Source organism: Nematostella vectensis, chromosome 4 (assembly GCF_932526225.1).
Source record: "Nematostella vectensis chromosome 4, jaNemVect1.1, whole genome shotgun sequence".
NCBI classification, from domain to species: Eukaryota; Metazoa; Cnidaria; class Anthozoa; order Actiniaria; family Edwardsiidae; genus Nematostella; species Nematostella vectensis.
In genome coordinates this window covers 8,385,751-8,413,584 of record NC_064037.1, presented here as the reverse complement: position 1 = coordinate 8,413,584, position 27,834 = coordinate 8,385,751, and the positions used below count along the sequence as shown (strand labels likewise).

General features: G+C 48.6%; 1 protein-coding gene across 1 annotated transcript in view; it reads right to left on the bottom strand.

Annotated features, from left to right (window-relative positions):
* The window catches only part of LOC116603400 (sacsin), a 43,132-nt gene extending 15,358 nt beyond the window's left edge, over nt 1-27,774 (bottom strand). The window contains exons 1-8 of the mRNA XM_048726950.1: nt 27,480-27,774; nt 27,001-27,080; nt 24,265-24,365; nt 11,779-11,889; nt 11,080-11,227; nt 8,959-10,566; nt 6,236-8,500; nt 63-5,344 (exon numbers count right to left, since the gene is read on the bottom strand). Of these exons, the coding sequence (XP_048582907.1) occupies nt 63-5,344; nt 6,236-8,500; nt 8,959-10,566; nt 11,080-11,227; nt 11,779-11,889; nt 24,265-24,365; nt 27,001-27,004 (9,519 nt within the window). The 5' untranslated portion in view covers nt 27,005-27,080; nt 27,480-27,774. The remainder of the gene's footprint in view (nt 1-62; nt 5,345-6,235; nt 8,501-8,958; nt 10,567-11,079; nt 11,228-11,778; nt 11,890-24,264; nt 24,366-27,000; nt 27,081-27,479) is intronic.
* Between the last annotated feature and the right edge of the window lie 60 nt (nt 27,775-27,834).

Below are 27,834 nucleotides of genomic sequence, written 5' to 3'. Positions count from 1 at the left end.
TTAGCCAGTCTCAATTTGTGCTCCAATGTTATCTCCTTTTGGTTCTGCTCGACACAGTTCTTTATCGCATCTTTTATCTCACTTGTTATGAGCTTCCAGACGCCGAACAGCCATCCCCTCGAGGGCAGGTCATTCCTTTTGTCTGAAATAGGATCCCATTCGATAAAATCATCGCTAACATTGTACTTCCGTTCGAGGTTGTTTGGTAGTAGCTTTGCAAAAGCGGCAACATCGAACCGCTTGAAGACATTTGATTTAGACAGGGCCTCATAAAAGACACTGTTGAAGAGGTTACGGTGCACAAAGAGTGAAGCATTTCTTGGGGTAAGGGTGTGGTGTGTCGTTAGAAAGACCGGGTTTTTCTCGTCAAACATTCTCAGAATTCCATCTTGTGTTAGCAACAAGGGCAGCCCGTGAAGACTTTTAAGAAACTTATCGGAATGTTTGCAGTACCCCAACACAAGTAACAGGTTTTCCACGTTCTTTATCCCAGTGTCTTCTAGACATTGGGGAAGGCACTCGATGTTGCTGCCTGTGTGGTAAAAGGAGAGGACGTCTTCTGGATTAACGCATGCTACATCTACATCTGATTTTTTGAAGTTGTTGAAAAGGTTAAGTGGAGCCTCGGCTAGGTTCAGGCCGCTGCGCAGAAGCGTGTCGGTTAAAAGAACAGCTTTCCGATCGGAATACAACGAGGTACGATGACTGGTAAAGCTAACACTATTTGCAGGTTTCTTTGTGGAGGCATCATCTTTCTTGAACTGTTCGGCTGTCACGGTACTTAAATCATTGAAAAACAGCTTACGACCACCCTCTTCTTTTGGGGCAAACCACTCGATCTTCACACGTGAAGCTTGTTCATCCTTTTCTTTCTTTTCACTCGCAGACTCATCTTCCACTGGGCGATGGACAGGCAGGAGGGGGACTTCCTTGTTTCCAATGTAGCGGTACACTTCCTTCGCTAGTTCGTCCCAATATTGTTTCCTATTGTGTAGATTCGGGAACAATTGCAAGTACTGTTCCGTTTGCTGGAGCGCTTCATTCCTTCCAATAACAGCGTCAGTGTCTTGGATTCTTAGGTGTTGCCTCATCTCACTTAAGAGGGTCACATAACACGGCGCCACCACGGACTTGAGAAGCATTGTATTCCACGCGCCCCGGTGATCTCTTTCACTTTCGGAGCGCCATAGGTTGCGTCTTGCCTCGTGTTCAAGGGCAAAATGGCCATTAACGTGGACAGGAAGGCCAGTTGTGAAAGGTAATGGAAGGAAGCAGAATGCTTTCTTGTCAGCAGCCGAAGGGGAGTCCAGCAAGGTAGCAACCCCTCCTCGTGGTAACAGACCGAGTTCCAGTTTCTTCACAGCAGAGTTAACACAAGACGGCACCTCGGCATCACGTTCAAATCCACATCGCTGAACAACGAGCCATCTCTCTTTCTTGCCTTGGTTATCTTCAAGGCTTACTACGTAGGAGACTTCTCTCTTTTCAACGTCCTCCAAAGAAACACTTCCCTTGCGGAGAATTCTCGAAGTTTCTTTAACGTAGCCCGCAAATTCTTCTAGACTTTTTTCGTCTTCAGGTGACAAGGTCGCCGTGACTTTGTACTCGTCGAATGGCTGTCCAGAAACTTCACTTATTTCGCAAAGAGAGATTTCCCTAACGTTGTTGACGAATAGCAAGGAGTGGAACATTTCTGCCTTGAACGTCTGCACCAGTTTGTTGAGTTGATCGATATCAAATGGCTTGTTGCTTATCTTAGAATTGGAAGCCATGTGAACATCACGCAAAGGGAATCGGAACATTGTGGCATTCTCTACGGGAAAGTGCTCGCCTAGATAACAAGGGAAAATATCACTGAAGACATCCCTAAGATGATCCAGCTCCTTGTACTGCATTCCAGGGGCTTCATCAGTGGCCCCAGGCACGAACGTCAAGTTCGGATCGAACACACACATGATCTCGCCTGCTTCTTGCCCCTTGGAGACAAATGACGGACAGTCTGTCATGTGGTAGACAGCGTTGAAGCCTACCCCATACTGGCCGGTCTTGTTTGGATCATCGCCCTTGCTACCTTCTCCGAGACGTTGGATACCTTCGATGTCTTGTGTTGTGAAAGGGCTGTCGTTATAAACGCAAAGTGCTGGACCCTGAAGGGGTTCCCATGAATGTTCAAAAATTCTCTCGCTTGGATGGCGACGAAGGTCCTTGATAAAGCAGATTTTTGAAGCTTTAGCGTCGTCTGCGTTTTGAAGCAGCTCTTTCAGAATCGCACCATCACAAGGATAACCTTCTAAGATCCTCTTTAGCCGAGTGGTCAGCTTCTCTTTCTGTCCAAAAGGAATCCCGTGAGAGCGTCTTCGAAGAAAATCTTCTCTCCGTGTATTGACTCCGAGCTCAAAACAGGTCGAAACAGGAATTTTCTCGTTGGCATAGTTTATCCCAGGCTCGTCCGGCATCCAAGGACAATCCTTGACTGATAGCTCTTTGGCGACTCTAAGTACGGACTTGGAATCAGGGAGGTAAATCGGTTGGCGTTTATCAATTCCATCAAGTTTGCCTAGTAGCTGGGCAATCTCAACTGCTGCTCGAAGGGAATCTGGGTCTAGCGCAGCATTGGCAAACTTCGTATTCATCAGGCTCAGAGTGCGAATGTAGTCATCAACCCCAAATTCATCCCGTATCCCCAGCCCCTTGAAAAGCGAGTAGAACCTGTTGACGTACTCCTTCTGAAGGTTATGAAGGTACGGTGCCAGCCCTGAAGGGCATCTAAAGGCCACCTGGTCTATCTTCAAAAAACGTTGCTCCTGGAGAATGAACTCCATAGACTGCAGATACTGCTTCAAATCTGTTTCGCCACCCTCGAGGCTCCTCTCTAGGTACGCGTAGATGGCAGCACATACCTTGCGCACATCATCGAGTCTGTCATTGTCCAGACAGCTCAACTTCACCTTCATGACCGTTTGCAACTGGCTTTTCACCTGATCCATTGTCACACTCTTTCTGATACCTAATAGCTCGACCAATGCACTTGTGAAGCGACCACAACCCTCGTTTGTGTCATCGAGTATTGGTGCAGTCGTAGATATCAGTTTTTCATCTTGCCCTGAGTAAAGAGAACTAGCTGCCAGGAATGTGTGTGGACGGATTTCATCAGCTTTCCACTTGAATGGCGTGTTTTCTGGTTTTGGAAGGTATGGTAGAAACTGAACTTGCTGTAATTCCTTAATCTCGCTTTCGCTGGGAAGATTGTTGTTGTTTGCCAATTTGTCGCCAATAAACTTAAGAACAGCCTTGGCACGGGAGAGTGCTTCAGGATAAGCCTTCGGGGTACACCTCTCGTTCAGGGCGTGCACACTTTGTGCTCGGTCAATAATCTCGTCCCATCTGAGATCATCTCTGCGCATTCCCAGCTGTACCAACGCTTGAAGAGTTGAATGCTCTCTGTATGTCCTAGTCGGAAATCTTCCATCTTCTTCGCCGAATAGCTTTGATGCCTCACGCTCCGGATGGATAAGATCCGAGGGACATTTTCTGGTATTGCCGTCTGGAGTTGTCGGGATGCACTTGGTGAATCTTATTAGCCGTTTCACCTTCTTGCTTCCGTGCTCGTTGTTTGTAAGTGCATACAGGATCAGTTTATCTTTTAGCTCGTCAGAGATATGAGGCGACTCGATTGCAGGAAGAAAGACCTCTTTGTAGGCTCGGTACATGTCGAAGCATCTTTCTAGTATTTCTCTTTTGCATCCACTTTCAACAAAAGAGTTAAAGACATCTCCGGGAACATCCACCACAACACCCTTGCCTTTTTGAAGGATTGAGAAGACTTGGAATGCATCTTCGCCAATTTTACAATCGTGGCGGAACTCTGGGTGAAGAAAGACTACTTCAGGTAAGCCACACCAACTGGCGTTGTCAGAGAACAATGTTGGAGGGTCATTAGGAGAGCATAGTGACTTGTAGAACTGATGCTGTATGATAAGGCAGGAGGCTGCAGTCCCAGGACAAGGCCAGAGGCAGTGGAACGGATAGGCAGACTCCTCTTGGGGAAGGACAGTCTTCACGTCTTCGAGAAGTGTCAAGTACGCGTGGCAAACCGCCTCTTTCATGAGAACGTTGTTCCACTCAGATCCGAAATCTCGCTTGTCATCCTCGGTCATCTCTCGAAGATGCCGTCTGCTTGAGTCAGTCGCAAAGCTGCCATTTATGTGAACCGGAAGTCCGCTCTGGATGGGCAGCGGGAGGAAACAATACACGTGTCCAACACTCACAGGCTGAATAGAACGCGGCGTGAATGGTTCGGGTACAAATCCGCCATCAGGCATCTGCTTCAGCTTTGCTGCTGCACCTGCAACTGGTAGAAGCTTCCCGTTTCGTTTCGCTAGCTGCCACGCAGTATCTCCTACCAAAGTAGATGTAACAAGCCAATGGGTGACGTGAGAGGGGTTACTATCAAACAGCTGGCGACCACTTTCTGAAACAGTGCAACTTGTCCTTAAAAGCACCGAGGACTGGACCTGCCGATCTTCGCTGTGCTTCAATGCTTCAGTGGCAGCTTTTAGAATGTTGCACTGCTTGATGAGCTTCTGGTCTTTGGTTGGTAATTCTTTTGCAGGTTCTGATAACGAGACGTTGGCGTCTAGCTCCCGGATAAACTTGACTCCTGATTTGAGAACTGTCATCAATTCGACAGGCTCAGAAGCATCATAGCTACATTTAGGCAGATGGTAGACACTGACCTTGCAGACATTCTGGGTGAAAAGCAGCAAGGACTCCGCTCCACTGACAAACATCTGCAGCAGCTTAACAACTTCCCCGTGGTCATACTGCAGATTCTTGATTTCACTTCGTCTAGCTTGCTCCTTGGTACGCAGCGGAAATCGAAACAAAGTCCCATTGAAAGACACATGATCGGAGTCAGGTCTAAGGTTGCACCCGAAGATGTCATTGTACGGCTTCAGCTGGTTAGCTAGCTTGTTTCGTTTCTGTCGACTCCTCGTCACGTCTATCTTGATTCCTGGTCGGCTCTTATCGCGTATAGCTCTACCGAGATGAGTTGTATGTGGATCAAATATGACCAGGTTGTTTCTGCTCAACAGACTTGGTACGTCGGTTATGTTATAAACAGCATTGAAACCAAGTCCGAATCTTCCAATCTTCCCAGAATCCTCTTCTTTGGTGGCGCCGTTCAACTTGGTGATATTCTGAAAATCTGCATCAGTAAAGACTGCATTGTTGTAAACCCAGAGAGCAGGACCCTGGCATTCCTTCATTCCTTCGCTAATAAGACAAGTCATAGCGTCCTCGTTCGCTCGTTCATCGTACAGGAACCTCACTTCGGTTGCACCTAAAACACACAGAGTTTGATACTTGTTTACTTCATTTAAGAAAAAAGTTTGTATGACGTGAGTAATTGTCAATAGCAGTTGTTGAAAGTCAGCTGTGTTTAGTCTAAAGGGTTTTTTTTAATGCAGTTTTGTTGTGCCAATAAAATACCAACATCGGTGGAAGGTTAAGAGTAAAAAAAGATTAGAAATCAAACTAGTGGTTACCCGTGAAATATTAACCAAAGGTTCTTGGTTGTATAAAACGAGGTAGGAATAATGCCTTTCCAATTAACGATACAAAGACGGTTGTGTTTTCAGCTACAATTAATCTATCTATGCAATGAAGCTACGGCAAGTATTCATATTCTTTTTCAGATCTGATTTTCCGCCCCCTCGAAGGTTTGTTTACACATCTTCCGAAATTGTCTAGAATAAGATTTCTTATCTACCATGATATTTTTGGAGACTTATTACTGTATACTTTTAGTGTGTTTTTCTTGAGACACACGGAGGTCTGAAGGTCATTAGTCATTTTTGCTGCGGGGAATATATTATTTTTGTGCTTTTGTGAAATCTTGAAAATGGCGCCTTTGCGAGTGCGATCCTCTCCTTGCAAAAACGCATGAATTAAAGCTTTTCCATCCGGTAAAATCTTGAAATAAAATCCATTTTGCACACCTCCTCTCTAGCAATGTGTGGAAATGGCGTGGTTTCGGAGTTTTCTAGCTCAGCCGTTATTTTCGTGAAAGGTGGTCAACAGTCCATTCCTTAGCGTATTATATATAGTACAGATTAGAAGGAAATACGTACATCTGTACTTGTCAAATAGGCGCGTCAATAATGCACTAACATTGTTATGAAAATCAGATATATCTTATAAATCTAAGGGACTAAATGAAATAAGAACAAACCTGCGTCATCGGCGTTCTGAATAAGTTCCTTTGGGACGGAGAAGCCGTCGGTGTACTCCTCAAGCAGTCTCTGCAGCCGGCGAGTGAGAGGCTCGTACTGGCCAAAGCTCTCCCCAAATTCAAGCTCCTCCGCATCCAGCATTCGACTCATCAGGGTTGGCACTTGCAGATCCTCCGCGGTTTGAGGGGAGATATTTCGATGAATGAACTTGATGTTTAACTCGTCATCGACATCGGATGCCTCGTTGCCATGCTTCAGCCACTCCACGTCACAGTAGGTACAGTCATCCACAGGCGCAAACTGCAACTTATTACTATCATCGTTATCTAATGGGATTAGTAGCTGTTCCCGGAAATCTTCATTCAGATGCGAGCCTGCGTTGAACTTGAGCTCATTCAAAATGTCAATGGACATTTGCAGGTCTCGTCTTGTGTCGTTGGCATGGGGGTGCGTCTGTGCCTCGTGCTTATCTCTGATCTTGGCAAGCACCTTCTGAAGAACTTTGTCGCCACATTTTACTATCATTCCATGGCCAAGGAACAGCTGCCTGTGCCATTGTGTCTCTGAGGGTAAGGTGCACAAATAAGGTGACAAGTCAAGTGATGGCTTCTCGGCCACGATATCTTCAGGTGCGCAGAATCCTTCTCCATTCCACACCCAGCTGGACATCCCAAGCAGCTTCAACCCATTAACAACCTCAACATTACTGGTTCCTGAAAGAAAATCGTAGATTTTCTTCACAACAGAAATAATTGCTGCCTTCTCCCCGACGTCGTAGCATGCGACGACGTTCTTCAAGTGCTCCAGAACTTCTTGAACTTTGGGATTTGTATTCCAGCCAAATGCATCTGTCAATTTTGCATCTAATCTTGAAAATGCAATGAGTGGTTTAGTCGATCCAATAAGGAAGGCAAACTTCTGTGTCTTTACATTCATGGGCTTTTCAAGGAGACCCGAAGCCTTTAGCGGGAGACAGCTTGGATAAGCTTCTGGTTTGTCCTTAAGTACAGGTACCCAGGAAATGTTCATCAAGAGCTGCATCAGAGTGACACCCGGCGAGCAAAGATGACACAGGAGGTTCTCACGAGTGGAAAGGAATTCGAGGATAGTACTTGCTTTTTTATTGGCTTGCGGTGCCTTGCTGATACTGGAGACCACTTTGACGCTCTGCAGGATATCGTCGGCTGTGATTTGCCCCTCTCCCTTCAGACCAAGCCCCCGCATTTCATAAAGGTAACGTTCAGTGTAAGTCCCCTTGAGAGGAAACTTGCCCTTTTCACCGTAAAAAATGTGCTTGAGAGACTTCTTGCTCGGGTCAAACAGGTCTTTCGGCATGGCACGTCGACAGCCTTTGACAGGCACGAATGTTATGTTCATCAGGACGGTTTTCAGATTCTTCTTCTTGTTGTATTGTTGCAGACGGCTGAGGACATAGTCCATGAGGGCATCGACTTGAGACTCCTCCATCTCGCTTCTTGAGATCTTGTAAAGCAGGTCTTGGACGAGGTCCATGGGTTGAAGTACCACGACTCCAAGCAACTGACCTAGGTTACGGCTATCTAGGTCTTGGAGGTTGATGACTTCCCTATCCAGGGGTACAGGGGGCAAATCACTCGATTCCAAGCCCACTGGAACATTTTCTATTGATACATGCTTCGCCATTCCTTTCACACCTCCAACAGTTTCGAAAACAGGGAGTTTTCTTAGCACCTGTTTTTGAGGCTCTGAAACTTTAGCGCCGGAAAGAAAAGCCTTTAAGTGTCTTATATGCTCACGGCTGAGATTGCGGGGGAATGCTTGCGGAAAGCTTCTCAACACCTGGACTAGTGCTTCTACTACACCTTGGGAGTCTGGGCGTCTCACAAACTTAGGGACGACGCCCGGGTGACTTTCGATGCATTGTGGAAGTTTCTCAACCACTGTTATTCCACACTCAGTCAAAACTTCTTTGACTTTTGTAGGCAATGAATCACCCTTGTAGGATAGGGCAAGCGTTACAGGCGTTGTGTTCATGGGAGCCATCTTAACTGGAGATGATGTCAGAGGGGTGACAGGGATGAGGGGGAGACCACCAAAACGATTAAGATGAAATGGGAAGTGATCCACAAAATATCGCCAAAGCTGTTTGAACCATTCAACAGAAGGGTGGTCAAAGCGTTCAGGATACCACAGCACGGAAGTGTTGTTGAACCAATCAGAAGGCAGCGCATCCTTAAGGTGTGTGGCGACAGCCTCAGCGTCTAAAGATCGCAGCTGAGTTTTGCCTGAAACAAAAACATTGAAAACCAGTATAGCAACATTTTACTATTCACGTCTAAAAGGTTCATTGATTGTCGTTGTTTAATTGATAGCAATAATGATTTTTATCTTTTGGATAACTGAATGTCAATAGGCGCTACTGATTGTCAAAACGTGTAAATGGATTCCAAAAGCGTGCAAAAGAATGTTCATTCCATTCGAATGAATGCCTAATTTCGTTGATGCTAATGAATGTTCACGCAAATTCATTTGTTATTGAAAGACGATTCGCGCTAATAATGTTTCGTGTGATGTCAATGAACGTATAATACATGTTATCGATACAACTTCTGGCGTAATGAGTGTCCCTTTCCCGTTTATGAAGAGCTTAGGTTTACTAAGATAGCAATGGCGCTGTTTGCACGGGGCTCTATATAACCTCAGAACTAAACGATGAAGGTCAATGAGCAGCCCCGTGACTCACCTGACCGTGTGACCTCATGTAACCTCGCAACAATAGACGCTTCTATCGACGTGTCTAGGAGTATACTCTTCAATCCTCGCAGCAGAGAACCAGGATGTTGATCGGACGGCATGTAAACCTTCTTCTGGAACCCAAAACCATTTCTTTGGAACACTTCAAACGTGTTGTTAGCAAGGGGAAGCAAGGCCAGACCTGCTAGATCTTCAAAGTTGGAGTCTTGAAGTATGTAACGTAGTAGTACAATGCTGCCCTTGCGTTTCAATCCCTTGTAGCACTTGGGGTAACTGCGCAGAGTGTCCCGCACGAATTTGGGCGTGATCACCTTGACCTTGCAATAGGTATAGTACCTGTCTAGTGCTTGGTGAACGCGACGGGGAAGTCTTGCGATGTTCTGTCCAGCATCCAGCAAGGCAGTGATAACGGGAGCGTAAGTGGCATCCAACTTGTCCAATATAACGCTATCGAATCTCAACCACTTACCACCGTTAACTTCACTGAAGGCGACTTTATGGATAAGAAACCTTTCAAACAATGGCTCTAGTATAACCTTCCACTTAACATCTACTTTCTGTTCATCTGGCCATGCGCAGTAAGCAGCGGTAAGTAGCCTGGCATCATTCTTCCGTGGCATTTTTAGCAGTAACGTGGCATAGGCTGCAGGAAGTACTTCTTTAAGCAGACAACGATTCCACAGTAGGCTCTTGTCTGTGATGCGCTGGTCCGTCTGTTGCTGGTCGGCACTTGGCCACTTTAGGTGGCGGCGGTTCTGGCTCAGGGCGAAGAATCCGTTCACATGGACTGGTAAACCTGTCAGACTCTTCTGCTCTAGAGGCAGCGGCAGGAAGCAGAATATATGCCCTTTCGGCTGCTGGGCGTCTACGGCAGCCAGCCATGAACTGCTGCTTGCTAGATCAAGGGGGGCAGCAACCCCTACCCACGGCATGTAACTAAGGGACTCTTCATTAATAAGTTCCCTCAGCTCAGATGATGCCTCATTACCGCTGTAGTATTGCGTCACAACGAAAGTGTGTTGTTGTGTTGAAGGTATGCCGGATAAGGGATAAGAAGTTGCTTCTACCGTCATGACATAGGTTTCTGACACTGCGCTTTCGTTCCCGCCTAAGGCCCTAATCTGGCGCACACGATCGGCGAAGTTGAGCCTCCCTTCTCTCACATGCTCGAGGCATGAGTCTGATATCTTCACCTGGAAACACTTCTTGGGCTCCTTGTCGTCAACTCCTCGCTCATACAGCTCGATGCTCTCCAGGCTCTTCATGAACAGGAGTGTCAGGTGCGCCTCGGCCTTGAAACACTCGTACAGACCCTGGATCTTCTTGCAAGAATAAACGTTCTCCGACACTTTTGATGCTTCTTGCCTTAAAGGGAAGCGAAACAGTGTTCCGTCGTATTCTCCATTAGCGAAAGCTTCCTGGGAACAGTTGAAAATTCCCTTGTAAGGAGCAAACTGGTCAGGAGTTCTGCGTATTGACGCAGCGTCCTTCTTCAGGTGCCACCCTCTTCCAGTTCGCCTTCTCTCTGGGGTGCTGACGAACGTCTCTTGTGGATCAATCATACGAAGGCGATCGTTGCTTATCACACTTGGCAGATCTACGTCAAAAGCAATGCACTTCAAATACGTTAGGAATGACACCAAACTCTGATGAAGGGTGTTGCATATAAGTTTATTCCAATGGGGGATCAAGGGATGAGGTTCCTTGGGTTCAATTACCCTTTTAACCTTTTAAAGAAAAACAACGCCTGCCCCTCGAGGCAGAAAACTGAGGAGTCTGGTTCAGTTTTTTTTATTTGAACCACCATTGTATGATACAAATAGAATCAAAAAGCCCAAACTGTCGCGATCTCGTACCAGAACAATGAATACAATACACGACTCTGCCAAATTTTCGTCTTTAATAAGACTTCTTCAGGGCAGACTGAAGAAGGTGAATCGTAACAAGCTTATTTACATCAGAAACTCTGATGAAATTCTGATGTAAATAAGCTTGTTACGATTCACCTTCTTCAGTCTGCCCTGAAGAAGTCTTATTAAAGACGAAAATTTGGCAGAGTCGATTTCCAGTTTTTGGTGTCTCGTATGATACATATAGACATAAGTATTACCTGTCATGTGAAAGACGGACTTAAAGCCCAACCCAAAGCGGCCGACTTTCATGGGGTCCTTGACTTTGATGCTATCGCATAGCATACGGAGGCCATTCCAGTCATCTCGTTTAAACATGGCGTTATTGTATGCATACAAGGCAGGGCCCTAAAAGACAATGGCATGAATGGCATTTACATAGGCATTTAATACCACAAGAAATACATTATAATGTACAGGGGGTAAAAATCCTACCATAATAAACCATAATTTTAAAAAAAAGCTTTCAATTAAACTTTTTTGTCGGTAGTACTGTCATCTTTGTCTCTGAAGTCTATTGAGTGAAACAAGTTTAGGCAAGTTGCTTAATCGGGACCAATGTAACTGCTTGGTCTGGCTATAGCACTTTACATGCATACATGCAAAGATGTGCTGAAGGGAGTAAGTACGCAGCTGCTTTGTCTCCTATTATCTTTGTTCTACAAAGGAGTTCTTTTGTCTCTATTCTTCTTGTTCTTTGTGTCGAGGTGTGTATATTGTTCATTTGCCCAATCAAATTGCAGCTTGTAAGAGCTGCGTACTGATCCGCTAAAGGGGATACACGGTGTAAAATATGTCTAATACTTGGAGATTTGAGTAATAAGAAAAAATCTTGGATAGCCTTGTACACTCATGCGCGTAGAGATGAGATGACATTAGAATCAAGACTAATTCCTCACCTGAAATTTTGCCAGCTCTGGTTTAAAGAGACTGTGAGTCCCATAGGAGTGTTCATCATACAAGACCTTCACTTCTCTTGCTTCAGCATCTTCTGCATTCTGAATAAGTTCCTGAACACAATGACATTGTGTATTTACACCATGTGTACTCATTTAGACGCTGGGGATGGGGGACAGGGTGTAACACAGGGGCACAATGGTGCATTCATTATCTCTTGAAGGAGAGGGACAAAAAATGTATCTCTTTAAGGGGGCACAGAGGCGTATCCAGCATCTCTTTGAGGGGGCACAGAGGCGTATTCAGCATCTCTTTGAGGGGGCACAGGGGCGTATCCAGCATCTCTTTGAGGGGGCACAGGGGCATATTTAGCATCTCTTTGAGGGGGCACAGGGGCGTATCCAGCATCTCTTTGAGGGGACACAGAGGCGTATTTAGCATCTCTTTGAGGGGGCACAAGGGCGTATCCATCATCTCTTTGAGGGGGTACAGGGGCGTATTTAGGATCTCTTTGAGGGGGCACAGGGGCGTATTTAGCATCTCTTTGAGGTTGCACAGGGGCGTATGCAGCATCTCTTGAAGGGAAGGGGGGACAGGGGTGTATCCAACATCTCTACAAAGGGTAGGGGGGACAGGGGTGTATCCAGCATCTCTACAAAAGGAAGGGGGGACAGGGGTGTATCCAACATCTCTACAAAGGGAAGGGGGGACAGGGGTGTATCCAGCATCTCTACAAAGGGAAGGGGAGACAGGGGTGTATCCAGCATCTCTACAAAGGGTAGGGGAGACAGGGGTGTATCCAGCATCTCTACAAAGGCAAGGGGGGCAGGGGTGTATCCAGCATCTCTTGAAGGGAACGGGTGACAGGAGTGTATCCAGCATCTCTAAAAAGGGAAGGAGGGACAGGGGTGTATCCAGCATCTCTACAAAGGGAAGGGGGGACAGGGTGTATCTAGCATCTCTACAAAGGAAAGGGGGGACAGGGGTGTATCTAGCATCTCTACAAAGGGAAGGGGGGACAGGGGTTTATCCAGCATCTCTACAAAGGGAAGGAGGACAGGGTGTATCCAACATCTCTACAAAGGCAAGGTGGGACAGGGGTGTATCCAGCATCTCTACAAAGGGAAGGGGTGACAGGGGTGTATCCAGCATCTCTACAAAGGAAAGGGGGGACAGGGGTGTATCCAGCATCTCTTGAAGGGAATGGGTGACAGGGGTGTATCCAGCATCTCTAAAAAGGGAAGGAGGGACAGGGGTGTATCCAGCATCTCTACAAAGGGAAGGGGGGACAGGGGTGTATCCAACATCTCTACAAAGGGAAGGGGGGACAGGGGTGTATCCAGCATCTATTGAAGGGAAGGGGGACATGTGTGTATCCAGCATCTCAACAAAGGGAAGGGGGGCAAGGGTGTATCCAGCATCTCTACAAAGGGAAGGAGGGACAGGGGTGTATCTAGCATCTATTGAAGGGAAGGGGAGACAGGGGTGTATCCAGCATCTCTACAAAGGGAAGGGGGGACAGGGGTGTATCCAGCATCTCTACAAAGGGAAGGGGGGACAGGGTGTATCCAGCATCTCTACAAAAGGGACTGGGGGAACTGGGTGTAACCAGCATCTCTACAAAGGGAAGGGGGGACAGGGGTATATCCAGCATCTCTAGAAAGGGAAGGGGGGACAGGGGTGTATCCAGCATCTGTTGAAGGGAAGGGGGGCAGGGTGTATCCAGCATCTCTACAAAGGGAAGGGGGGACAGGGGTGTATCCAGCATCTCTACAAAGGGAAGGGGGGACAGGGGTGTATCCAGCATCTCTTGAAGGGAAGGGGAGACAGGGGTGTATCCAGCATCTCTACAAAGGGAAGAGGGGACAGGGGTGTATCCAGCATCTCTTGAAGGGAAGGGGAGACAGGGGTGTATCCAGCATCTCTGCAAAGGGAAGGGGGGACAGGGGTGTATCCAGCATCTCTACAAAGGGAAGGGGGGACAGGGGTGTATCTAGCATCTCTTGAAGGGAAGGGGAGACAGGGGTGTATCCAGCATCTCTACAAAGGGAAGGGGGGACAGGGGTGTATCCAGCATCTCTACAAAGGAAAGGGGGGACAGGGGTGTATCCAGCATCTCTACAAAGGGAATGGGGGAACTGGGTGTATCCAGCATCTCTACAAAGGGTAGGGGGGACAGGGGTGTATCCAGCATCTTTTTGAGGGGGCACAGGGGCGTATCCAGCATCTCTTTGGGGGGGGCACAGGGGCGTATCCAGCATCTCTTTGAGGGGGCACAGGGGCGTATTCAGCATCTCTTTGAGGGGGCACAGGGGCGTATCCAGCATCTCTTTGAGGGGGCACAGGGGCGTATCCAGCATCTCTTTGAGGGGGCACAGGGGCGTATTAAGCATCTCTTTGAGAGGGCACAGGGGCGTATCCAGCATCTCTTTGAGGGGACACAGGGGCGTATTTAGCATCTCTTTGAGGGGGCACAGGGGCGTATCCAGCATCTCTTTGAGGGGGCACAGGGGCGTATTTAGCATCTCTTTGAGGGGGCACAAAGGCGTATTTAGCATCTCTTTGAGGGGGCACAGGGGCGTATTTAGCATCTCTTTGAGGGGGCACAGGGGCGTATTTAGAATATCTTTGAGGGGGCACAGGGGCGTATTTAGGATCTCTTTGAGGGGGCACAGGGGCGTATTTAGCATCTCTTTGAGGTTGCACAGGGGCGTATGCAGCATCTCTTGAAGGGAAGGGGGGACAGGGGTGTATCCAACATCTCTACAAAGGGTAGGGGGGACAGGGGTGTATCCAGCATCTCTACAAAGGAAAGGGGGGACAGGGATGTATCCAACATCTCTACAAAGGGAAGGGGGGACAGGGGTGTATCCAGCATCTCTACAAAGGGAAGGGGAGACAGGGGTGTATCCAGCATCTCTACAAAGGGTAGGGGGGACAGGGGTGTATCCAGCATCTCTACAAAGGCAAGGGGGGCAGGGGTGTATCCAGCATCTCTTGAAGGGAACGGGTGACAGGAGTGTATCCAGCATCTCTAAAAAGGGAAGGAGGGACAGGGGTGTATCCAGCATCTCTACAAAGGGAAGGGGGGACAGGGTGTATCTAGCATCTCTACAAAGGAAAGGGGGGACAGGGGTGTATCTAGCATCTCTACAAAGGGAAGGGGGGACAGGGGTTTATCCAGCATCCCTACAAAGGGAAGGAGGACAGGGTGTATCCAACATCTCTACAAAGGCAAGGTGGGACAGGGGTGTATCCAGCATCTCTACAAAGGGAAGGGGTGACAGGGGTGTATCCAGCATCTCTACAAAGGAAAGGGGGGACAGGGGTGTATCCAGCATCTCTTGAAGGGAACGGGTGACAGGGGTGTATCCAGCATCTCTAAAAAGGGAAGGAGGGACAGGGGTGTATCCAGCATCTCTACAAAGGGAAGGGGGGACAGGGTGTATCTAGCATCTCTACAAAGGAAAGGGGGGACAGGGGTGTATCCAGCATCTCTTGAAGGGAACGGAAGACAGGGGTGTATCCAGCATCTCTAAAAAGGGAAGGAGGGACAGGGGTGTATCCAGCATCTCTACAAAGGGAAGGGGGGACAGGGGTGTATCCAACATCTCTACAAAGGGAAGGGGGGACAGGGGTGTATCCAGCATCTATTGAAGGGAAGGGGGACATGTGTGTATCCAGCATCTCAACAAAGGGAAGGGGGGCAAGGGTGTATCCAGCATCTCTACAAAGGGAAGGAGGGACAGGGGTGTATCCAGCATCTCTACAAAGGGAAGGGGGGACAGGGGTGTATCCAGCATCTCTACAAAGGAAAGGGGGGACAGGGGTGTATCCAGCATCTCTTGAAGGGAAGGGGGAACAGGGGTGTATCTAGCATCTCTACAAAGGGAAGTGGGGACAGGGGTGTATCCAGCATCTCTACAAAGGGAAGGGGGGACAGGGGTGTATCCAGCATCTCTACAAAGGAAAGGGGTGACAGGGGTGTATCCAGCATCTCTACAAAGGGAAGGGGGGACAGGGGTGTATCCAGCATCTCTTGAAGGGAAGGGGGGACATGGGTGTATCCAGCATCTCTACAAAGGGAAGGGGGGACAAGGGTGTATCTAGCATCTCTTGAAGGGAAGGGGGGACAGTGGTGTATCCAGCATCTCTACAAAGGGAAGGGGGGACAGGGGTGTATCCAGCATCTCTACAAAGGAAAGAGGAGACAGGGGTGTATCCAGCATCTCTTAAAGGGAAGGAGGACAGGGTGTATCCAGCATCTCTACAAAGGGAAGGGGGGACAGGGGTGTATCCAGCATCTCTACAAAGGGAATGGGGGAACTGGGTGTATCCAGCATCTCTACAAAGGGAAGAGGGACAGGGTGTATCCAGCATCTCTTGAAGGGAAGGGGGGACATGGGTGTATCCAGCATCTCTACAAAGGGAAGGGGGGACAGGGGTGTATCCAGCATCTCTACAAAGGGAATGGGGGAACTGGGTGTATCCAGCATCTCTACAAAGGGAAGGGGGGACAGGGGTGTATCCAGCATCTCTAGAAAGGGAAGGGGGGACAGGGGTGTATCCAGCATCTGTTGAAGGGAAGGGGGGCAGGGTGTATCCAGCATCTCTACAAAGGGAAGGGGGGACAGGGGTGTATCCAGCATCTCTAGAAAGGGAAGGGGGGACAGGGGTGTATCCAGCATCTGTTGAAGGGAAGGGGGGCAGGGTGTATCCAGCATCTCTACAAAGGGAAGGGGGGACAGGGGTGTATCCAGCATCTCTACAAAGGGAAGGGGGGAAAGGGGTGTATCCAGCATCTCTTGAAGGGAAGGGGAGACAGGGGTGTATCCAGCATCTCTACAAAGGGAAGAGGGGACAGGGGTGTATCCAGCATCTCTTGAAGGGAAGGGGAGACAGGGGTGTATCCAGCATCTCTACAAAGGGAAGGGGGGACAGGGGTGTATCCAGCATCTCTACAAAGGGAAGGGGGGACAGGGGTGTATCTAGCATCTCTTGAAGGGAAGGGGAGACAGGGGTGTATCCAGCATCTCTACAAAGGGAAGGGGGGACAGGGGTGTATCCAGCATCTCTACAAAGGGAAGGGGGGACAGGGTGTATCCAGCATCTCTACAAAAGGAAGGGGGGACAGGGGTGTATCCAGCATCTCTACAAAGGGAAGGGGGGACAGGGTGTATCCAGCATCTCTACAAAGGGAAGGGGGGACAGGGGTGTATCCAGCATCTCTACAAAGGGAAGAGGGACAGGGTGTATCCAGCATCTCTTGAAGGGAAGGAGGACAGGGTGTATCCAGCATCTCTACAAAGGGAAGGGGGGACAGGGGTGTATCCAGCATCTCTACAAAGGAAAGGGGGGACAGGGGTGTATCCAGCATCTCTACAAAGGGAATGGGGGAACTGGGTGTATCCAGCATCTCTACAAAGGGTAGGGGGGACAGGGGTGTATCCAGCATCTCTTTGAGGGGGCACAGGGGCGTATCCAGCATCTCTTTGGGGGGGCACAGGGGCGTATCCAGCATCTCTTTGAGGGGGCACAGGGGCGTATCCAGCATCTCTTTGAGGGGGCACAGGGGCGTATCCAGCATCTCTTTGAGGGGGCACAGGGGCGTATCCAGCATCTCTTTAAGGGGGCACAGGGGCGTATTAAGCATCTCTTTGAGGGGGCACAGGGGCGTATCCAGCATCTCTTTGAGGGGGCACAGGGGCGTATCCAGCATCTCTTTGAGTGGGCACAGGGGCGTATCCAGCATCTCTTTGAGAGGGCACAGGGGCGTATCCAGCATCTCTTTGAGGGGACACAGGGGCGTATTTAGCATCTCTTTGAGGGGGCACAGGGGCGTATCCAGCATCTCTTTGAGGGGGCACAGGGGCGTATTTAGCATCTCTTTGAGGGGGCACAGAGGCGTATTTAGCATCTCTTTGAGGGGGCACAGGGGCGTATTTAGCATCTCTTTGAGGGGGCACAGGGGCGTATTTAGAATATCTTTGAGGGGGCACAGGGGCGTATTTAGGATCTCTTTGAGGGGGCACAGGGGCGTATTTAGCATCTCTTTGAGGTTGCACAGGGGCGTATGCAGCATCTCTTGAAGGGAAGGGGGGACAGGGGTGTATCCAACATCTCTACAAAGGGTAGGGGGGACAGGGGTGTATCCAGCATCTCTACAAAGGGAAGGGGGGACAGGGGTGTATCCAACATCTCTACAAAGGGAAGGGGGGACAGGGGTGTATCCAGCATCTCTACAAAGGGAAGGGGAGACAGGGGTGTATCCAGCATCTCTACAAAGGGTAGGGGGGACAGGGGTGTATCCAGCATCTCTACAAAGGCAAGGGGGGCAGGGGTGTATCCAGCATCTCTTGAAGGGAACGGGTGACAGGAGTGTATCCAGCATCTCTAAAAAGGGAAGGAGGGACAGGGGTGTATCCAGCATCTCTACAAAGGGAAGGGGGGACAGGGTGTATCTAGCATCTCTACAAAGGAAAGGGGGGACAGGGGTGTATCTAGCATCTCTACAAAGGGAAGGGGGGACAGGGGTGTATCCAGCATCTGTTGAAGGGAAGGGGGGCAGGGTGTATCCAGCATCTCTACAAAGGGAAGGGGGGACAGGGGTGTATCCAGCATCTCTACAAAGGGAAGGGGGGACAGGGGTGTATCCAGCATCTCTTGAAGGGAAGGGGAGACAGGGGTGTATCCAGCATCTCTACAAAGGAAAGGGGGGACAGGGGTGTATCTAGCATCTCTACAAAGGGAAGGGGGGACAGGGGTTTATCCAGCATCTCTACAAATGGAAGGAGGACAGGGTGTATCCAACATCTCTACAAATGCAAGGTGGGACAGGGGTGTATCCAGCATCTCTACAAAGGGAAGGGGTGACAGGGGTGTATCCAGCATCTCTACAAAGGAAAGGGGGGACAGGGGTGTATCCAGCATCTCTTGAAGGGAACGGGTGACAGGGGTGTATCCAGCATCTCTAAAAAGGGAAGGAGGGACAGGGGTGTATCCAGCATCTCTACAAAGGGAAGGGGGGACAGGGGTGTATCCAACATCTCTACAAAGGGAAGGGGGGACAGGGGTGTATCCAGCATCTATTGAAGGGAAGGGGGACATGTGTGTATCCAGCATCTCAACAAAGGGAAGGGGGGCAAGGGTGTATCCAGCATCTCTACAAAGGGAAGGAGGGACAGGGGTGTATCCAGCATCTCTACAAAGGGAAGGGGGGACAGGGGTGTATCCAGCATCTCTACAAAGGAAAGGGGGGACAGGGGTGTATCCAGCATCTCTTGAAGGGAAGGGGGAACAGGGGTGTATCTAGCATCTCTACAAAGGGAAGTGGGGACAGGGGTGTATCCAGCATCTCTACAAAGGGAAGGGGGGACAGGGGTGTATCCAGCATCTCTACAAAGGAAAGGGGTGACAGGGGTGTATCCAGCATCTCTACAAAGGGAAGGGGGGACAGGGGTGTATCCAGCATCTCTTGAAGGGAAGGGGGGACATGGGTGTATCCAGCATCTCTACAAAGGGAAGGGGGGACAAGGGTGTATCTAGCATCTCTTGAAGGGAAGGGGGGACAGTGGTGTATCCAGCATCTCTACAAAGGGAAGGGGGGACAGGGGTGTATCCAGCATCTCTACAAAGGAAAGAGGAGACAGGGGTGTATCCAGCATCTCTTGAAGGGAAGGAGGACAGGGTGTATCCAGCATCTCTACAAAGGGAAGGGGGGACAGGGGTGTATCCAGCATCTCTACAAAGGGAATGGGGGAACTGGGTGTATCCAGCATCTCTACAAAGGGAAGAGGGACAGGGTGTATCCAGCATCTCTTGAAGGGAAGGGGGGACATGGGTGTATCCAGCATCTCTAAAAAGGGAAGGGGGGACAGGGGTGTATCCAGCATCTCTACAAAGGGAATGGGGGAACTGGGTGTATCCAGCATCTCTACAAAGGGAAGGGGGGACAGGGGTGTATCCAGCATCTCTAGAAAGGGAAGGGGGGACAGGGGTGTATCCAGCATCTGTTGAAGGGAAGGGGGGCAGGGTGTATCCAGCATCTCTACAAAGGGAAGGGGGGACAGGGGTGTATCCAGCATCTCTACAAAGGGAAGGGGGGAAAGGGGTGTATCCAGCATCTCTTGAAGGGAAGGGGAGACAGGGGTGTATCCAGCATCTCTACAAAGGGAAGAGGGGACAGGGGTGTATCCAGCATCTCTTGAAGGGAAGGGGAGACAGGGGTGTATCCAGCATCTCTACAAAGGGAAGGGGGGACAGGGGTGTATCCAGCATCTCTACAAAGGGAAGGGGGGACAGGGGTGTATCTAGAATCTCTTGAAGGGAAGGGGAGACAGGGGTGTATCCAGCATCTCTACAAAGGGAAGGGGGGACAGGGGTGTATCCAGCATCTCTACAAAGGGAAGGGGGGACAGGGTGTATCCAGCATCTCTACAAAAGGAAGGGGGGACAGGGGTGTATCCAGCATCTCTACAAAGGGAAGGGGGGACAGGGTGTATCCAGCATCTCTACAAAGGGAAGGGGGGACAGGGGTGTATCCAGCATCTCTACAAAGGGAAGAGGGACAGGGTGTATCCAGCATCTCTTGAAGGGAAGGAGGACAGGGTGTATCCAGCATCTCTACAAAGGGAAGGGGGGACAGGGGTGTATCCAGCATCTCTACAAAGGAAAGGGGGGACAGGGGTGTATCCAGCATCTCTACAAAGGGAATGGGGGAACTGGGTGTATCCAGCATCTCTACAAAGGGTAGGGGGGACAGGGGTGTATCCAGCATCTCTTTGAGGGGGCACAGGGGCGTAACCAGCATCTCTTTGGGGGGGCACAGGGGCGTATCCAGCATCTCTTTGAGGGGGCACAGGGGCGTATCCAGCATCTCTTTGAGGGGGCACAGGGGCGTATCCAGCATCTCTTTGAGGGGGCACAGGGGCGTATCCAGCATCTCTTTAAGGGGGCACAGGGGCGTATTAAGCATCTCTTTGAGGGGGCACAGGGGCGTATCCAGCATCTCTTTGAGGGGGCACAGGGGCGTATCCAGCATCTCTTTGAGTGGGCACAGGGGCGTATCCAGCATCTCTTTGAGAGGGCACAGGGGCGTATCCAGCATCTCTTTGAGGGGACACAGGGGCGTATTTAGCATCTCTTTGAGGGGGCACAGGGGCGTATCCAGCATCTCTTTGAGGGGGCACAGGGGCGTATTTAGCATCTCTTTGAGGGGGCACAGAGGCGTATTTAGCATCTCTTTGAGGGGGCACAGGGGCGTATTTAGCATCTCTTTGAGGGGGCACAGGGGCGTATTTAGAATATCTTTGAGGGGGCACAGGGGCGTATTTAGGATCTCTTTGAGGGGGCACAGGGGCGTATTTAGCATCTCTTTGAGGTTGCACAGGGGCGTATGCAGCATCTCTTGAAGGGAAGGGGGGACAGGGGTGTATCCAACATCTCTACAAAGGGTAGGGGGGACAGGGGTGTATCCAGCATCTCTACAAAGGGAAGGGGGGACAGGGGTGTATCCAACATCTCTACAAAGGGAAGGGGGGACAGGGGTGTATCCAGCATCTCTACAAAGGGAAGGGGAGACAGGGGTGTATCCAGCATCTCTACAAAGGGTAGGGGGGACAGGGGTGTATCCAGCATCTCTACAAAGGCAAGGGGGGCAGGGGTGTATCCAGCATCTCTTGAAGGGAACGGGTGACAGGAGTGTATCCAGCATCTCTAAAAAGGGAAGGAGGGACAGGGGTGTATCCAGCATCTCTACAAAGGGAAGGGGGGACAGGGTGTATCTAGCATCTCTACAAAGGAATGGGGGGACAGGGGTGTATCTAGCATCTCTACAAAGGGAAGGGGGGACAGGGGTGTATCCAGCATCTGTTGAAGGGAAGGGGGGCAGGGTGTATCCAGCATCTCTACAAAGGGAAGGGGGGACAGGGGTGTATCCAGCATCTCTACAAAGGGAAGGGGGGACAGGGGTGTATCCAGCATCTCTTGAAGGGAAGGGGAGACAGGGGTGTATCCAGCATCTCTACAAAGGAAAGGGGGGACAGGGGTGTATCTAGCATCTCTACAAAGGGAAGGAGGGACAGGGGTTTATCCAGCATCTCTACAAATGGAAGGAGGACAGGGTGTATCCAACATCTCTACAAATGCAAGGTGGGACAGGGGTGTATCCAGCATCTCTACAAAGGGAAGGGGTGACAGGGGTGTATCCAGCATCTCTACAAAGGAAAGGGGGGACAGGGGTGTATCCAGCATCTCTTGAAGGGAACGGGTGACAGGGGTGTATCCAGCATCTCTAAAAAGGGAAGGAGGGACAGGGGTGTATCCAGCATCTCTACAAAGGGAAGGGGGGACAGGGGTGTATCCAACATCTCTACAAAGGGAAGGGGGGACAGGGGTGTATCCAGCATCTATTGAAGGGAAGGGGGACATGTGTGTATCCAGCATCTCTACAAAGGGAAGGGGGGCAAGGGTGTATCCAGCATCTCTACAAAGGGAAGGAGGGACAGGGGTGTATCCAGCATCTCTACAAAGGGAAGGGGGGACAGGGGTGTATCCAGCATCTCTACAAAGGAAAGGGGGGACAGGGGTGTATCCAGCATCTCTTGAAGGGAAGGGGGGACAGGGGTGTATCCAGCATCTCTACAAAGGAAAGAGGAGACAGGGGTGTATCCAGCATCTCTTGAAGGGAAGGAGGACAGGGTGTATCCAGCATCTCTACAAAGGGAAGGGGGGACAGGGGTGTATCCAGCATCTCTACAAAGGGAATGGGGGAACTGGGTGTATCCAGCATCTCTACAAAGGGAAGAGGGACAGGGTGTATCCAGCATCTCTTGAAGGGAAGGAAGGACATGGGTGTATCCAGCATCTCTACAAAGGGAAGGGGGGACAGGGGTGTATCCAGCATCTCTACAAAGGGAATGGGGGAACTGGGTGTATCCAGCATCTCTACAAAGGGAAGGGGGGACAGGGGTGTATCCAGCATCTCTAGAAAGGGAAGGGGGGACAGGGGTGTATCCAGCATCTGTTGAAGGGAAGGGGGGCAGGGTGTATCCAGCATCTCTACAAAGGGAAGGGGGGACAGGGGTGTATCCAGCATCTCTACAAAGGGAAGGGGGGAAAGGGGTGTATCCAGCATCTCTTGAAGGGAAGGGGAGACAGGGGTGTATCCAGCATCTCTACAAAGGGAAGAGGGGACAGGGGTGTATCCAGCATCTCTTGAAGGGAAGGGGAGACAGGGGTGTATCCAGCATCTCTACAAAGGGAAGGGGGGACAGGGGTGTATCCAGCATCTCTACAAAGGGAAGGGGGGACAGGGGTGTATCTAGCATCTCTTGAAGGGAAGGGGAGACAGGGGTGTATCCAGCATCTCTACAAAGGGAAGGGGGGACAGGGGTGTATCTAGCATCTATTGAAGGGAAGGGGAGACAGGGGTGTATCCAGCATCTCTACAAAGGGAAGGGGGGACAGGGGTGTATCCAGCATCTCTACAAAGGGAAGGGGGGACAGGGTGTATCCAGCATCTCTAAAAAGGGAAGGGGGGACAGGGGTGTATCCAGCATCTCTACAAAGGGAAGGGGGGACAGGGTGTATTCAGCATCTCTACAAAGGGAAGGGGGGACAGGGGTGTATCCAGCATCTCTACAAAGGGAAGAGGGACAGGGTGTATCCAGCATCTGTTGAAGGGAAGGAGGACAGGGTGTATCCAGCATCTCTACAAAGGGAAGGGGGGACAGGGGTGTATCCAGCATCTCTACAAAGGAAAGGGGGGACAGGGGTGTATCCAGCATCTCTACAAAGGGAATGGGGGAACTGGGTGTATCCAGCATCTCTACAAAGGGTAGGGGGGACAGGGGTGTATCCAGCATCTCTTGAAGAGAAGGGGAGACAGGGGTGTATCCAGCATCTCTACAAAGGGAAGGGGGGACAGGAGTGTATCCAGCATCTCTACAAAGGGAAGGGGGGACAGGAGTGTATCCAGCATCTCTACAAAGGGAAGGGGGGACAGGGGTGTATCCAGCATCTCTACAAAGGGAAGGGGGGACAGGGGTGTATCCAGCATCTCTACAAAGGGAAGGGGGGACAGGGGTGTATCTAGCATCTCTACAAAGGGAAGGGGGGACAGGGGTGTATCCAGCATCTCTACAAAGGGAAGGGGGGACATGGGTGTATCCAGCATCTCTACAAAGGGAAGGGGGGACAGGGGTGTATCCAGCATCTCTACAAAGGGAAGGGGGGACATGGGTGTATCCAGCATCTCTTGAAGGGAAGGGGGGACAGGTGTGTATCCAGCATCTCTACAAAGGGAAGGGGGGACAGGGGTGTATCCAGCATCTCTACAAAGGGAATGGGGGACAGGGTGTATCCAGCATCTCTACAAAGGGAAGGGGGGACAGGGGTGTATCCAGCATCTCTACAAAGGGAAGGGGGGACAGGGTGTATCTAGCATCTCTACAAAGGGAAGGGGGGACAGGGTGTATCCAACATCTCACCTTGAGAATTTGCCCATCATCTGGGTACTGGTCCAGAATTTTCTTGATCTGTTGAATCAAGCTAGGCTGGATGAGATCACAATCTTCATCTGAGTCTTCATCTGATAAGGAAATTATCAATAGTCCTCTTTAGTTGTGTATTTTAAAAACAATTGCATATTCTAGTAATATTAGTGGAGCTCCTATGTGGCAGGAAACATCACACTTTCATTAAAACTTATAATACAAGTGATGAGTTGACAGCTTTTAAAATGTGTTTATGGACTTTTACCAAACTGTTAGTTGATTCGTTGCTTCACAAACCTGATTTTGAACTTTATTGATTTTGAAAGAGGGGGCACTGATTTCTTTGAGTGTTAATTCTCTTCTTTAAAATATGACCAAGTGTCAAATCCCACTCCTTGGATCAACGAGTCTTGGTTTTGGGCCAGTTATTTGGCATGCACAATCCAGGAGTTCAGGATAGGTATTGAGCAATGTATAATTTATGCAATGCAAACCTGTATATTCCCTATATATACCCATAAATACAAAAAGCCCAAATAGTCATGTTCGTGAACCAGAAGAATGAATACAATACACCAAAAACTGGAATTCGCCTCTGCCAAATTTTCGTCTGCCCTTTAGAAATCTTCTAAAGACGAAAATTTGGCAGAGTCGAATTTCTAGTTTTTGGTGTACCCTATATATACATACATTATGAACATTGAATAACTTCACTTTTTCTAAATTAATGTTTTCAACCAATTCCTTCCTTCCACTTTTTTTGCTTGTGTTTCTTTGATGTTTGTTGTTGCCTTCATACTTTCCTCCTTCTTTCTTTTTTTTTTGGTGGTACCGAAAATATGGGGGAAGCGGAAAATTGTTCCTCCTGAAGGGGGGGGGGGGGGGGTATTTCAGCCCTTATTTTTATCAAAATCCTCCACAACCTATTGAACACGACATCTGAATCAATGTTAAAGCCAAGTTACACAAGGCATTTCTGTCAATACAAATAGCAATTAAATTGTGCAGTAGAGTATTAGAGTATTAAAGTTACTTAAGGAATTTTTTAATTTAGCGTCTTATAGATGTTTCCGCAGGTTCCGTGAATTTAAGATGCCGTAAAGTCACAAACCCGTGAAATACTTTTTAGTTTTTATATAATAATATTTCAAAGATCTAATTCGCGCTGCATGGCCCACAGGTAGCCCAGGCTCACGGCGAGTGTAGGTTTATTACAGAGTTTGTATGAGCAAAAAATTCGTTGAAATAAATATTCTGAATTGAAAATCAGAATCGCACGGCAAATTGAACCTCGCAGAATCACAGCACATATAGTTATCTTTCCAACCATACCTTTTAATCGTCTATTCGTCCCCGTTTTGCCGTTTGAGTAATAAACCTAACCTGAGTATCAGGCCCTCCTATGTTTCTATCGCGCCGGCGAGAAACAAGACAAGGGCCTGATACAAGTACTGTTCAAATCGCATGTTCTTATGCCGAATTTCGGCATGGCTCCTGATTGGTAAAAAAAACCAAGGGCACTTGAATGGGGCCCGCTGATTGGTTCAGCTATATAGTACCCTAACCCCTCGACTGCTCGTTGAGTAATGGCGGACTCCAAAACTGCTTTTAACCTTGCGTTAGCAAAATCAGATAATCGTATTCTATAACATTAAAAAATATATTTTACTCCCCTCATTATCTTCGGAAAAATTAAAATTCCACCTGATACTCTGATGTTCAAATGTCTTGCCCAGGCAGGTCATTGCGTGTGTTTATTTCTCATTGGTATCGTTTTTCGAAGCGAAGATCGATCTACTAGTTATACCAAAGGCGCTGGAAATATTGATGTCATAGAAGCTGTTTGATACTACAGACATCATAGTAGCTATCAAATTTTTAGACAGGCCAGGCGCCAAATATTTTAGGCATAAAAAAAAGCACGAAAAAAGCTTGGGATTGTTTGCGGTACTTCCCGCGAGTTGTTGATCGAGTTAGCTTATCAAATAATGGCATTTGTGTTCAAGCAGAGGTTTGTCTATTTAGAAGAAAGAGCCTGTAGTAAATTGGTGATGTCAATATCCTGTAGAAATGTGTGGATCTGCAGTCATATACTTAAATCGTAAAGTCTCCTGAGCCGTGAACTATCCTTGCGTTTCAAATCATTTAGCATAAAGTTACCTTCACCGGGGTTCGTCGTTACTAAAATTATTACCCTTGCATATAAAACAAATGTAGTTTTATTTTTACATAAATGCTGTTTATAAATTGATTTGGGCATTTGATTGTGTCACCACGCGAGTCATTGGAAAATGGACAGCCGACTGTTTTGACAGCGGCCTAAAAAGGAGCGGCAGGCGTCGCGTCAAGTATTTGTGTCAGGCGTACTTTTATTTTTCCTCTCCAACTTTTGAAAAATAAAATCGCCTGATACTCAGGCTATAATAAACCTACACTCGCCGTGAGCCGGGGCTACCTGTGCATGGCGCAAAGCACGATAACTACAATGTACGCAAATAAACGCATTCACGTAATTACGGTTCAGCAGCGATCACACTATTAAAATCAACACAGTGCAAGTTTTTGCTAATGTTTCACAGTAATATTGTTTGCACTCTATTTATATCGCCATGAAATGAAGAACTTGTGCGCTATCGCCATTTTCAAAACCGGAAAAACCTGTTTAGACGCGCTTGAAAAATTTCTGAGAAACTGCTGACGGCATTCTTTGCATACAATTTACAAACTCACCCATCGCGAATACGTTTGTTTAGCCAGGTTTAGTCCATTCCAGTGGTCTTGAGATTCTAGAAATTCATGTTTCACAAACACTGCAAAAATAATGTTGTTTTTTTCTTATGGTCATCGATTAAAAAGCTTAGTGCATATTGATAAGTAAGAAAGAAATATAAGTAAAATACCAGCATAATTAAAATAAAATGATTCAAACCATTAACAAAACTGTCTCTCTGATTATCTTATAAATGCACAATATAACTGCCATCAAAAGAACAGACATAAAGTAAAATTTGAGTTTTCGCACGCGACAACACTCTATGAATAAGAAATAAAAGCGTGCATCACGATGGAGATCCTTATTTAAGCAGAAATTTGCCCGTAAGGGACGCATACAATTTGATATGTAAGTGAATTAGGCTTCGATTCTTTTCTAGCAATTCTTAAAGAGAGAATTTCCCTAAAATACGGGAATAACCAAACTCTTAACTTACCTCTCAGACTTCAGCTGCTCAAATGGACTATGCTCAAGCCACGCCACTTCCAAGAAATAAGGCACAGGATTCCATATCCTCGTCACGTCCCCAGCATCCTTGGGGGCCCAGGGCGCGCGAGAACTGTAGTATTATGCTATAGCTTAGGCATATTTGGGAGCCCTGTGTTATGTGTTTGTACATCCGGGACTTGGGGGTGAGTCCGCCATCTTGGATTAAAACGTTGTTGTTGACTGTTCATCAGTGTACTTCTCTCAACTCAATCGATCATAATATAACATGGTGGCAGTGGCTTAAACCGAACTATGGGCGATACAGATAAAGACGAACGTGCTCAGCTACACTTTCCTCTCCC